This window comes from Panthera onca, chromosome D3 (assembly GCF_046562875.1).
Source record: "Panthera onca isolate mPanOnc1 chromosome D3, mPanOnc1 haplotype 2, whole genome shotgun sequence".
Lineage (NCBI taxonomy): Eukaryota > Metazoa > Chordata > Mammalia > Carnivora > Felidae > Panthera > Panthera onca.
The window spans coordinates 8,584,218-8,599,121 of NC_138350.1; the positions used below are offsets into that span (position 1 = coordinate 8,584,218).

Sequence of the window (14,904 nt, forward strand, 5' to 3'; positions counted from 1 at the left end):
CACGAACCATGAGATCATGACCCGAGCCGAAGTCGGACACTTAACCAACTGAGCCACCCAGGTGCCCCTAAAACAAAAAAAAATTTCTAACAGCACATAATGCTGGTAAAATGCCAATAAAAATGGCACACTCATTCACTGCTGGCCACAAGTATTGGTCAATACCAGGTACTATACTAACTAAAAGATTAAAAGAATTGTGAAAATGAGGCACCCAGCTGGCTCAGTCGGTTGAGCGTCCAACCTCAGCTCAGGTCGTGATCTCATGGTTCATCAGTTCGAGTCCCACGTCGGGCTCTCTGTTGTCAGCACAGAGTCCACTTCAGATCCTCTGTCCCCCTCTCTCTCTGCCCCTCCCCTGCTCACACTCTCTCTTGCTCTCTCAAAAATAAAAAATAAACATTAAAAAAAAGAATTGCGAAAAGGTTTCATAAATTACAGCATATCAACATACTATATAATGTGGCAATGAAAAGTTTAATTAGGAAACTGCAAAGAGCACAGTACCAAAAACAAAACTGATATACGAGTAAATTCTTAAAACGTTACACACTGAGAGGAATAGTTATGTCATATCAGTGGCCTTAAATTGCTTTTTAATTGTTGTATTTTGACATAATTATGGATTCGCACGCAGTTGTAAGAAATAATACAGAGAGATCCCATGTACCTTTCTCATCCAGTTTCTCCCAATGGTAGCACCTTGTATTAAAATGTCTTTAATTCTAGGGACACCTGGGTGGCTCAGTTGGTTAAGCATCGGACTTCAGCTCAAGTCATGATCTCATGGTTCGTGAGTTCGAGCCCCATGTTGGACTCTGTGCTACCAGTTCAGAGCCTGGAGCCTGCTTCACATTCTGTGACTCCCTCTCTCTCTGCCTCTCCCCTGCTCACACTCTGTCTCTCTGCCTCTCAAAAAATAAACGTTAAAAAAAAATTTTAATGTTTTTGAATCTTTAAATTTGGAATTAAAAAAACATATATCATTCCCATTACATGTTATTAAACATGGGCTTACTACTCACTGCCAAAATCCTATTAAGGTGACAGCAAAGAATCAAACCACAAGGATCACGAACATGTGAAAAGCAGACAGCAAACAAACACTAACAGGATTTCAAAGATAAAAAGCAGCAGAAGGGCAGGTGTCAAGTGCTAACCGACGGACAGGGCAGAAATCTGACACACACAAGGGGCAGCAAGTCTATTCCTGACACAGAACCTTAGAAGGCAGAAATTCAGGGCCCCAGAAAGCCCAAGTGTTGGTGGGACTGAAATGGGAAGAACAATTAAACTCCATCTAAGAAGTCTGACTGCTCCCTAGCTCACAGACTGACTTCCTAAACCCAGCAGATGCCTGTAGGTATACTCCCAAGGAGAAGCTGAATCAGAGGCACTATAGATTCACAGACAACAGGTATAGCTAGAAATGGGGATAAAGTGCTATTTTTAATTGTCTGAGGAAACTCCACCCAGTTTTCCACAGTGGCTACGCCAGCCTGCATTCCCACCAACAGTGCACAAGGGTTCTTTATTCTCCACCTCCTCACCTATCATGTGATCCAGGAATCGCACTACTGGGTATCTACCCAAATACAAAATCACCAATTCAAAAGGATATATGCACTACTATGTTTATTATAGCATTACTTACAATAGCTAAATTATGGAAGCACCCCAAGTGTCCATTGACACACAATGGATTACTGAGCCACAAAAAAGAATGAAATCTTGCCATTTCCAACTACATGGATACAGCCAGAGAGTACAATGCTAAGAGAAATAAGTCAGTCAGAGAAAGACTAATACTGCCTGATTTCACTCATTTGGAATTTAAGAAACAAAACAAACGAACAAAGGGGAAGAAAAAAGAGACAAACCAAAAAACCGTCTTAACTATAGAGAACTGATGGTTCCCAGAGGGAAGGCGGGTAGGGGGAATGGGTGAAACAGGTGAAGGGGATAACAAGTACACTTATGATGAACACTGATTAATGTAAAGAATTGATGAATCATTATATTGTACACCTGAAACTAATTTAACACTGTATATAAACTATACTGGAATTAAAATTAAATAAATAAAAAGATAAAATCTCTATATTAGGAAAGGAAAGGAAAGGGAAAAGAAAAAAAACGAAACAAGGACAAAGTGAAACTCCATTACTCGGTGATGCACACCCCGGCCCCCACCCCCCAACTCCCAACCAGATCCCAGAATGCCACCTGCCAAATGTTTGAGACACCAAACACAGACGATGGCAAACAGGCTCCGTGAAAAGTATTTCTAGGGGCACCTGGATGTCTCAGTTGGCTAAGCATCTGACTGATTTCAGCTCAGGTCACAATCTCATGGTTCATGAGATCGAGCTCTGAGTCAGGCTCTGCACTGACAGCATGGAATATGCCTAGGATTCTCTCCCTCCCTCCCTCTCTGTCCCTTCCCTGCTGGTGCTCTGTCTGTCTGTCTCTCTCTCTCTCTCTCTCTCTCTCTCAAAATAAACAAACATGAAAAAATAAACAAAGATAAATAAACATGAAAAAAAATTTTTTTTAAGAATTTCAAGGGGCGCCTGGGTGGCTTAGTCAATTAAGCGTCTGACTTTGGCTCAGGTCATGATCTCATGGTTCATGGGTTTGAGCCCCATGTCGGGCTCTGTGCTGACAGCTTGCTCAGAGCCTGGAGCCTGCTTCGGATTCTGTGTCTCCTTTTTATGCCCCTCCCTTGCTCATACTCCATCTCTCTCTCTGTCTCTCAAAAATAAATAAATGTTAAAAAAAAAATAGTAAAATAAAAAAATAAAGTATTTCTGAGGTGAGGGGTGAGGGGCAGGGGATGGAGGAGGTTTGGGGGAGAACAGAACATATTACCACCTCATGTATTAAACTAACAGAGTTTTATACTTGTATGGTTCTGTCCAATTGATTGGGGTGAATCAAACAAAACAATCTTAACTCCGAGAAAGAAAGTTGTTTGAGAAAGGTAATCTCCATATACAAAGTGGCTTAGCCTTCGGTCATAAAAATATAAATTCTGAATAATGACTGAACTAAACTGGGGAGAAAGTATGTAAGAAGAGAAGGGAGATGTTGTAAATGAGATGATCACCTTCAGTGGTGGGGCTCCAACAGATGAAGACTATAACTATAAAAATAAACGAATACCTGGACAAGTCTGTAACTTAGAAATACGGAGGTAAATAACAGAAGAAACAGGAGTTGAGTGATTTGCCTGTAGAGCGCCAGAACCAGGGTGAAGGTGGCAAAGAGCTGCTGCTGTTTTTCAACAAAAGCCTTCTAGTACTACCTGGCTTTTTAACTTTATGCATGTAATATTTTTTACACAAATAAAAATTAAAGTAAAATAAACCACCCCCCTCCCCACGCTGTGCAGTTTCACATCTGTAACAATTTTGCTTCAATTTATCTCCAATTGTATGAAATTCAATTATTATGATCAGGTAATCATTTGCAACAAAGAAACTAAAGCACTGGTCTCCATGCTTTTGATTAAATGCCTGTATAGCTTCTGTTCCACTGTTGTAAACCATTTTATATATTAGTAATGTTTACTATTAATGACTTCTTTAGGGAATGCTTAAAGAATCTTCCAAATAGGTTTTGTCATAAAAGAATACATTCATTCTTTATTTCAGTCTGTATGGTTTTACTACTGTACAAAAAGCTTCTTTAAAAACTGGAATCATATGTTTAGCTTAAAATTCCAGGGCAAAGAAAACAAAAGATAAAAACATCACCCTGGTTGAGCCACTTCAAGATAACTGGATTCAATGGCCTACTTTAAAAGCATTTGGCTCCTAATTAATTGGGACTACAGTTCTCGGCCTGAACTTTACTCAAACGGCTTAATCCTCTGACAAATACACTGCTGAGTAGCAGGATTTTTAGCTACTGAAGTCATCCTACATTTAAAAAGTTTTGGCAGCAAAATTACCCCTCAATGAAAAATTTAAGTGGAATTACAAATTCATTGCAACAGCTTTACATCCTTTGTCTCACAGAACAAAGACTACCTATCACTGACAGTATCCCAGCATTTCTAGAGGGTTCCTCTCCACAGATTATTAATATAAGAGGTCACGTGAGGTGACCTAAGATTTTCAAACATAACCAACAGAGTAGATCTCCTTGTACTAGATTTACGTTAGCAAAACTTTATGAATCTCAGCTGAAAGCCATTTAAGGTTTCCTCTAATGCAGTCCCATCATTTGGTGCTTCAACTTACAAGATAAGATGGGAAGGACAGTAAGATCAATTGTTCCAAATCTTAGCACTTATACATAATACATGCAACAAACATTAACTGAAGGCCTGTCCCATGTGGTTCTCCCATGTGGTTCTAGATTCTGCTTAAATCCCACCAGTACCATGAAACTCACACACTACATTTTTAGAGAATTCTATTAAAAAAAAATCTATTTTTCACTGGCCAAATTCCAAGTTCCCTGTAACAATTTCCTGCTGGTCCCAATTCTCATCTGCTTTTTATAAGGGAGCTTTTCAAATGTGAGAAAAGGACTCTGTCGTCATCAGACCAAACCTCTCTCTTCCACTCAACTATTTCTCTCTCATACGTTTTCACGTCCTCCTACAACCCAGGATCCAGTTTCTGCATTAATCACAATTGTAAATGTAATTAATTGTAATTAATCCAGAAACTTCTAAAGCTTGGCCTGAGCCCTGTAACATGGTGCTCCAAGAATAGCTTGACTAAATCAAAGAGAATGGTGAGCCTCATTTCATAACTAAATACAGACCACTGGCTGCTTATCAGTTTGGGAAAACACTGCTCCATCTGCCTTAGATGTGCCACCTCAAGACTGCCAAGTATCAAACCTGATGGACTGAAGACATGGCTCACCAAACATAGTCTAGTCACCTCCACTATGGGAGGTGACAGAAGGCTTTCTGAGAGAACAGGTGGTGGCACCCCTGCAACAGGAAGGCTTCCAACCTTCACTAATTACAGAGGCACTAATGAGTAAAGCTGACCAAAGTCACAGACTTTCTTTATACATGCCAGTATTTCTTTACGTGGTGCTCTCTCCTACTCTACATACACTGTTCTTCCAATTGATAGAATGCTCCAGCTGCCCATTACCAGGGATATGCTGGATAAATGTTGCCATGGATGAGGAGTCTAAAGATAAGGTTCTCCATCTCATTATGTAACAATCTTACATTGGTTCATTCACATCAAAAACTCCCAATATATGACAACTAACCACAGTGTGGTACTCTAGATTAGATCGCAGAACAGAAAAAGGATATTAATGGGAAAACTGCAGAAATCTAGATAAAATCTAGAGGTTATAGTAATGTACCAATGTCAGTTTCTTAGTTGTTGACAAGTGTGCCATGGTAATTTAAGATGTTAACAAGGTAGGTGAAGGGTGTAGTGTAATTTTCTGCACTATCCAAATGAGTTTTCTGTAAATCGAAAAGTATCCCAAAATAAATTCATCGAAATGTAAAATTTTGCTCTTCAAAGGATCCTGTTAAAGGACGAAAAGACAAGCCACAGACTGGGAGAAAACGTGAAACCACATATCTGACAAAGGACTTGTATCTAGAATAGCTAAACTCTCAAAACTCAACAGTAAAAACACAAAAACCAACTAGAAGACAAGCAAAAGATAGAAAAACACATCTCAATGAGAATATAAAGATGGCAAATAAGCACATGAAAAGATATTAAACATCACTAACTATTAGGAAAATACACATTAAAACCATTATAAAATATCACTACACACCTATGAGAATGGCTAAAATAAAAAAATAGTGACAACACTAAGTGCTGATGAGGACACAGAGAAACTGAATCACTCATACACTGCTAACAGGAATTTAAAATGGTACAGTCACCATGAAAAAGTTTGGTCATATCTTAAAAAAAAAAAAAAAAAAAAAAAAGACTAAACATGCAGCCATCTTGCTCTACTGGTCATTTTCCTCAGAAAAATGAAGGCTTAAGTTCACACAAAAAAAACCTGCACACAAATGTTCACAGAAGCTCTATTTGTAACAGCCAAAAACAGGAAACTGTATGTCCTTCAACAGGTTAAAGAAATGGTGGCACATCCATAACACAGAACACTATTCAGCAATACAAAAGACTGAACTAGTAAGACATGTAACATGGATGAATCTCCAGAGAATTATGCTGAGAGGAAAAAGGGCCAATCTGAAAATGTTACACATAATATGATTCAGATTCAGCTATATAACATTCTCAAAATAACAAAATTACAGAAATAGAAAACATTATTGTGGTTGCCAGGGGAGGGGGTGAAAGCAGGAGAGAGAGCTTCAGGGAAAAGTTTGCAGGTAAAAAAGGCAGCCACGGAATCTGGTGGTGAAGCTGTTCTGTATCCCGACTCTAGTGGAGGTCACCGAATCCACTGCACTACATATCACACTAAACACACATGTAAGGTACCGCACGTACACACACAAATGTCAAACAGTGAAATCTGAAAAAGGTCAGTGGATTGTATCGATGTCAATTTCCTAATTAAGTTATTATACTATAGTTATGCAAGATGTTACCACTGGGGCAAAATGGGAAGGAGTATAAAGAGATCTCTGTATTATTTCTTACAACTACGTATAAATCTACAATTATCTCAAAACACACACACACACACACACACACACACACACACACACACACACACACACTACAAAACAAAAAAGACAATCCAATTATCTCCCAGAGGTTTATTCTCCTTGCGGCTTAACAAGAAATCATGTCTTCATCTGATAGCACCTAGAGTCCCTGCTTGCTAGAGCAGTTATCTTGATACCTAGCATCCACCAACTTACACACAGTTACCCTTGTTACCCTCAATACAAGCACCCAACAGGATTCTGAAGTATACTTACTTTTGTACACTGTGTAGCAGGCAAGAGGTCAACAAACACCTTGAGGTCTGTAAAACAGCAAGGCTTATCCCCAAACTTTTTAAAATACTGGAACATTAACTCTTCTGGATCACCTAAGAGAGAAAACAAAAATCAATAAATTAACTCAAGGACTGAAATAATTTTTATATTAAGAGGTATGATTTGAAAAATATTTATTTCAATTAAATAAAAATTCTGCTTGAGTGCTTCAATGAGAATGGCAGTGAGGGCTGGAGGATGGTTTGCCCATTTAAAACTCAACGAACACTTTAAAAAGAAGTTGAATCTTACAAACTCAGCTTACATGTTATTACATGTAGGAAACATGACGCTTTCCATTGAATTAAAGTTTAAATAGCTAAAAAGTTTTCATTAAAGTTTAAAGACTTAAGTTTATAAACAAACATTAAACAAGCACGTTTCTTTCCACAGTTCCTGAAATACTTACCAAGTATTAAATAAATGCTAACTAAGTGGAAGGGAATGTTTAACAGGCACACCAACGGAGAGAAAATAAATGGGGAGAGTCACAAGCCAGTAACTCCAACAAGATCATTCACCATGGAAAATTTAAGCCTGGATCTGCAGAAAGCTACCAGTTCCTTTTATTTTTCCTCACATTAAAAACAAAATAATAGGGGCACCTGGGTGGCTCCGTCAGTTGAGCATCCGACTTCAGCTCAAGTCATGATCTCACAGTTTCTGAGTTCAAGCCCCACATCAGGCTCACTGCTGTCAGTACAGAGCCTGCTTCAGATCCTCCTTCCCCCCTCTCTCTTTCCCTACCTGCTGGCACTCTGTTTCAAAACTACATAAACATTAAAATAATAATAATAATAATAATAATAATAATAATAATAAGATACTCTCAAACTGAACTAGATTTAAGAAGCAGAGATTTTGGGGGCACCTGGGTGGCTCTGTTGGTTAAGTCAGCATCCAACTTTTTTTCTTTAATATTTACTTATTTTGGGGAGAGCACCAGCAGGGGAGGGGCAGAGAGAGGGTGACAGAGGATCCAAAGCAGGCTCTGTGCTGACAGGCTGACAGCAGCAAGCCTGATGTGGGGCTTGAACTCACAAACTGCAAGATCATGACCTGAGCCGAAGTCACTCAATGGACTGAGCCACCAAGGTGCCCCAACCATCTGACTCTTGATTTCAGACTCTTGAATTCAGTTCAGGTCATGATCCCAGGGTTGTAAGATCAAGCCCCAATTCAGGCTCTGAGCTGACAGTGCAGAGCCTGCTTGGGATTCTCTCTCTCCCCTTCTCTACCCCTTCCCTGCTAGCGTTCTCGCTCTCAAAATAAACATTTTTTTAAAAAATTAAAATAAGAAACATAAAATTTTAACCTGGAATTTCGGTAAGATTTTAGGTCTTGGCTCCTATTCACAATTCTGGGAACAGAAGTCCATGGCTATCATCAGATTCTCATAGGACTATAATCCAAGTCACTAAGAATCACTCACTCGTCTGGGTAAAAAACATTTTGTGCCGAAGCCCCTGGCTGGCTCAGTTGGTACAGCATGCAACTCCTGATCTCAGGGTCATGAGTTCAAGCCCCCTGTTGCAGGTAGAGTTTACTTCAAAAAGAATTTTGGGTAGACTAGACAAAGTCACAAATTTCTGGGGCACCTGGGTGGCTGTTGGTTGAGTGTCCAAATGATTTCAGCTCAGGTCATGATGATTTCACGGTTTGTGGAATCAAGCCCCACATTAGACTCTGTAATGACAACACGGAGCCTGCTTGGGATTCTCTCTCCCTCTCTCTCTGCTCCTCCCTGGCTCGCATGCACGTGCATACTCTCACTCTCACTCTCTGTCACAAAAAATAAATAAATAAATTTTAAAAAGTCACAAATTTCTAACATGAAGGCTGGTGAGACGGAAGAGAAAGACAAGAGATGGATACAGCAAGTGTCAATGCAGATCCAAACTTTTCTATCCAGCTTTGGAAAAAAAGCAATTCTTTGGAATCTATCTCAACATTTTGCAGAGGGTCACATGAAAATTTTCGTTTGCATTTCTGGAAATAACAGAGACTAAGGTTCCTTAAGCAGACCTAAAGAAGTCAACATGGAATTCAAAACTGGTTGTGAGAGGTGCACCTGCATAGCTCAGTCGGTTGAGCGTCCGATTCTAGACTGCAGCTCAGGTCGTGATCCCAAGGTCATAGAATCAAGCCCTATGTCAGGCTCCACTCTGAGTGTGGAGCCTGCTTAAGATTCTCTTTCTCGGGGAGCCTGGGTGGCTCAGTCAGTTAAGCGTCCAACTTTGGTTCAGGTCATGATCTCGCAGTTCGTGGGTTCAAGCCCCACAACAGGTTCTGTGCTGACAGCTAAGAGTCTGGAGCCTTCTTTGGATTCTGTGTCCCCCTCTCTCTGCCCCACCCCCTCTCATGTGCACGCGCGTTCCCTCTCTCTCTCCCTCAAAAATAAATAAGCATTTAAAAAAAAGAACCATTTTCAGGGTGCCTGGGTGGCTCAGTTGGTTAAGCATCCGACTTCGGCGCAGGTCATGACCTCACAGTTTATCAGTTGGAGCCCTGCATCAAGCTCTCTGCTGTCAGCTTCAGATCCTCTGTCCCCCTCTCTCTGTCCCTTCCCCACCTGTGCATTCTCTCAATTAAAAAAAAAACAAAAAAACATTTTCAGGTGAGGTGCCTAGGTGACTCAGTTGGTTAAGTGTCTAACTCAGGTTCGGCTTGGGTCACAATCTCACGTTTCATGAGATGGAGCCCCACAATGTGCTCTGCGGTGACAGCACGGAGCCTGCTTGGGATTCTCGCTCCCTGTCTCTCTTTGGCCCTCCTCATGCTCACACAAATGCGCTCTCTCTCAAAATAAATAAATAATCACTTTAAAAAAAGGCATTTTCAAATAAACATCTAAGCACTTCATCAAATTTCCTGAAGGCATTTCTTCATGCTTTACTATCCAAATCATGTTTTTTCTCCCATCTTGTCATTGTCCTTGTAAATTTTCTCTTTAATCGTTAATTGCTCTAACTCCACCAGATGTTGTTTTGTCAATGGTTTTCTAAGCGCTTGGAGCAGATTTTCAAGAAACTTTCCATCCTCTTCATGAAATCTTGAAACTTTTACAAAACTGGTTATTTTACTTTGAAACTGATTTTGACATTAATGTCAGGTCAAAAAGAATGCCTGAAAAAGACTCTGGTCGAATAGGGAGAGATGCTAATGTTAAGTCAAGTTGAAGATGTGATCGAGGGCTAATTTTATCAGTAATCCATTTGTTAGTAAATATTTTCATGTTATGAAGATGTCTGCTTCCCAAACATGACAGCATCATCGTAGACCTCACATAATGAATACTGCACTTGGGTATGGAAGGCATCCCTGCATCTTCTCCAGGGTTCCCAAATAATACTAGGGTTTCTTACCTAGTTTGTACTCATCATCAAAACCTTGACGTCTTAAACGTCTAATCAGTTCCAGTTTAGCAAGATGTGGTCCTCGGAGATGGCGGGAACTTTTAGATTCTTCTGTTATCCGATCTTCTATAAACTTCACAGCTTCTTCTGCAGAATAATGGACTTCTCCTTCTAAAGAGCTAGGTATAAACACATGAAAAAGGTATTTTGTGCCTCTACTGTCTGTCCCAAAACTTAAAGTGAAGCCAAATTGATTTCAAAAAACAAATTAAAAAATAAAAAGCATTCTGATAATTATAAAATAACATGGGGGCAAAAGAAAACTAGGCGCACATTCTGACAGGTAACATAGGATATGATTACTCCCAATTTTGGCATCTGATTACTACACAGTGACTAACTACCTATACCTCTTTCTTAAAAAGAGAAGGGATCACTTTATATATATCAAATATCACCTAATAAAAAGTCTAAGTAAATTTTACTTTACTGCTTGAATGAAGGCTAAGAAAATTTAGATGATTTAGTTAATATTACAAAGTAAGCACAAGCTCATCAGCATCTTAAATCCTGCTTACGTATTCACTTTTCAAAAAGATTCCATTCATGTTTATTATGGTATTATCTGTAATAGCAAAAAAAAAAAAAAAAAGGAAATCAGCAACAATCCAAGTGTCCATCAGTCCATCCACAGGAGACACGTTAAATGAATTACAGTACATCTCTAAAATGGGAGTTCTCTTAAGTCACTAAAAAAGAATGAAACAGATCTCTATGTACCAAAAATGGAAAAATGCCCAAGATATATTTTAAGGGAGAAAATACCAAGTTGCAAACCACTAATATGATTGCATTTTTATGTTAAATAATGGGAATAATTATGTTAGTATATGGACAGAAATAAATCTAGAAGAAAAAACTCTAAACTGCCATCAAGAGTTATCTCTGGGGGCACCTGGCTGGCTCAATTGGCAGAGCATGCGACTCTTGATCTTGGGGTCGGGGTCATGAGTTCAAGCCCCACACTGAACAGAGAGCTCACTTTAAAAAAAAAAAAAGGAAGAGAGAGAGAGAGAGAGAGAGAGAGAGATAAAGAAAGAGAGAGAGAGAGATTGCTCTCTGGATCAATTATAACTCAATAAAAGTGGAAAAAGGTAAAAAAAAATGTTATTTCTGGGACGGTAGGATAATCAGGAACTAATACTTTCTACACCATATATTTCTGCACTAGTTTAACATTTTTACAATAAACATATTTATTTTACAATAAAAAAAATGAAAAATCTTATTTTGAAAGGGATACACTATTGAGAGTGAAAAAGAGAATTCGATTAGGCTTCCAATGAAATCCTTTTGCTACAATGTGCTAAAAAGTGCCACTGGAATTCAGGAATCAACTTACTGTTCACCTTCAGCAGGAGGAGTCCAGGCCTCTTCAATCAGTCGAAACACAGAATCGAAATAAGTCAGATAGAACTGCCAGTCATCTGAGCTAAAATCAGATCGAATGGTGCACACAGGATTAAACCCAAGTTGTGACAAGTCTGCTCTAAGAACCGTAATACTCAACTTACTTTCTATATTTTAGTCCTTACAAGGAGAAGCCCACCCTTCCAAGTTTCTCTAAAAGGGCAACTCCAGAGGCATTTTTCCAAGTAAAAAACTTTTAAGGAACTGTTATTTCCTTCAATGAAATGACCAGATCCAGAAAACAAATGCTCCTAAAACACCCATATTAGCACTTCCCCAAAACAGGGCCGTGGGATGGGGTGGTGGGGAGGGGAAGGTGTGTCTTTTAGACCAATACTGAATTTAACAACTTAATGATTTTCAGCATTCATTCTCAAGACCTAATACTCAGCACCCTGGTGGTATAAGTACGATTATACCTCTTTACTGAAAGATGAAGGCTCATCAAAAACTTTTAAAAATACCTAGAACACACTACTAAAAGATTTCACTTTATGCCGGACAACATAAAAGACGACCAAAAAAAAAAAAAAAAAGAAAGAAAGAAAAGCAGTAGTGCAAACTGAGAGCCCTGCTACAGTCTCATAGTCCAAAGAGAAGCCTCTACTCACTTTTTCAGCAAGAGGCGCCTGGAAAGGGCATTACACTCTGGCCACCTGCTCAGCTTCTTGTACATAGCCATGCATTTATTTTCCCGACTCTGAATCTCACTTGTCAACTTCTCTACAATTAAAAGTTATAAAAATTGGTAAGCTGCGTTCATTTCTGCTCAGAAATCAGAATAAAGTCCAAACACAAGAAGAAAAATGTTGCATTTTCTTATTCATTCTATGAGAAAATGGGACCACTGTTAGATATAAACTATTATCTTATTAAAGATTATTTTGCTGAAAAAAGTACATTTCTGATACTAAACATTTTATAATCACTTTTTCTATAAAATACAAGGATCACGAATGTATTCAAGTGAGGATCTCGTATATGGGATAAACTTGTAAAACAGAAAAAACATCTAGGGACTAGTATATCTGATCCACAGACAGGCTTCCCATCTATACATATAGTTCCCAAACATCGAATGAGCTTGAACTGGAATGGAATGTGCAAGGTAAGATATTAGAAATACAAAAATAAATAGAGCCAGGAACAGAAAAACTACAACTATTATTTCTGACCAAATTAAATTTGCCTTGACCTTTTAGAACAGCTCAGCAGATTACATATACCAATAATTACATTATGAGTTTCCTACAGGGAATCTTCATTTTAACAACCATACGATTATAATCCAGCTGGGTAAAACCAGAAAGGCTGACTTACACCCATCTGCAAGGAGGCTGAAGTTAGAGAATAAGTAACATTAAGACAACAACAGGGGCACCTGAATGGCTCAGTCAGTTATAAGCATCCAACTTCAGCTTAGGTCATTATCTCATGGTTCGTGAGTTCGAGCCCTGCTGACAGCACAGACCCCACTTCAGATGCTTTGTCCCTCCCCCCTACCCTCTCTCTCTCTGCCCCTCTCCCACTCTCTCATTGAAAAAAAATTTTTTTGGTAGGGCATCTGGGTGGTTCAGTTGGTTAAGCGTCCAACTTTGGCTCAGGTCATGATCTCACAGTTCGTAAGTTCAAGCCCCGTGTCGGGCTCTGTGCTGACGACTCAGAGCCTTGAGCCTGCTTCGGATTCTGTGTCTCCCTCTCTCACTGCCCCTCCCCCATTCTCTCTCTCTCTCTCTCTCTCTCTCTCTCAAAAATACACATTAAAAAAAATTAAAAGAAAAAATTAAAAAATTTTTAAACCAACAAAACTTCCATTTTATATAATTCAGGTAGTTTACTATCAGTTAGTGTTACAGTTTTATGGCCACACAGGCTAGTAAAGGATATACACACTTGTATAAAATAAGGTTTTTTAATAACTATTCCTAATAAGAGATCTGAGACTACTCATCTACAATTAGCTTCTCCCAATCACTGTAAAGGCACAACTAAAAACCAGGTTTGTCAAAACACTGCACTTCCAGGAATTTAAATGTTTGGGAACCTAAATCTCTTTCACAAACATCCCAAAAAGAGGAATGGTTAGATCAATCTATGGGGTTCATACAAATCAGTTTTCCAACAAAAAGGGAAGTATTTTCACAATAATGGAAGAAAGTTAACTTCTTTAACGCACAAAGGGCTCTTGCAAATCATTAAGATTAACCACATTTTTAGAAATAGGAAAACGATAAGGAAAAGCAGTTCAAAGAAAATATCAATGGCTTTTAAACAAATTAAAAAGTAATTATCCTTCCTCAGAATTAAATAAAAATTGTAAGATATGTTTTATCTATCACAATGAAAAACATTATTAACAAGTCTGAAATAGGGGCGCATGGCTGGCTCAGTCTGTAGAGCATGCAACTCTTAATATCAGGGTCGTGAGTTCAAGCCGCATGTTGGGCGTAAAGCTTTCTTTAAAAAAAAAAAAGTTTGAAGTAACAGCTTAAAAATACAGGTTATTAAGTATACAAAGAAACATACCCTCTCACATGATGAAAGTAAATATAGCAGGTGGGAATGCACACCATAGCCTCTTGTAGGGTAGTCTGGTTTGTTAACAAGGTGTTCTTTGCAAATAGTCATCAAAGGCTGGTTATGTAAATTGTCTACATTTATAGTATGGAACACTGGACAGTCACTAAAGGGAGTGAGGTAGTGAGGTATAGCTCTAAGACACACTTAAGTTAAAAAAAAAAAAAATGGTACAGTGGGGCATTGGGTGGCTCAGTTCCTTAAGCCTCCGACTTCGGCTCAGGTCATGATCTCACCATTAGTGAGTTCGAGCCCTGCACTGGTCTCTGTGCTGACAGCTCAGAGCCTGGAGCCTGCTTCGGATTCTGTGTCTCCCTCTCTCTCTGCCCCACCCCTGCTCACACTCTGTCTCTATCTCTCTCTCTCTTTCCCTCTCTCTCTTTAAAATAAATAAACATTTAAAAAAAGGTTTTTTTAAAATAGGTATAACAGTACACAGAGCAGAAGTCACAAAATCAAATCCTTGATAGGACAGGCAGGTAAACAAAGAAAAAAAATGTGTACCCGGGGTACAAATCCTGACTTAACAGG

General features: G+C 39.0%; 1 protein-coding gene across 1 annotated transcript in view; it reads right to left on the reverse strand.

Annotated features, from left to right (window-relative positions):
• Positions 1-14,904, reverse strand: part of NAA25 (N-alpha-acetyltransferase 25, NatB auxiliary subunit) — an 80,539-nt gene that overhangs the window by 40,353 nt on the left and 25,282 nt on the right. The window contains exons 8-11 of the mRNA XM_078435790.2: positions 12,408-12,519; positions 11,729-11,818; positions 10,336-10,505; positions 6,911-7,023 (exon numbers count right to left, since the gene is read on the reverse strand). Of these exons, the coding sequence (XP_078291916.1) occupies positions 6,911-7,023; positions 10,336-10,505; positions 11,729-11,818; positions 12,408-12,519 (485 nt within the window). The remainder of the gene's footprint in view (positions 1-6,910; positions 7,024-10,335; positions 10,506-11,728; positions 11,819-12,407; positions 12,520-14,904) is intronic.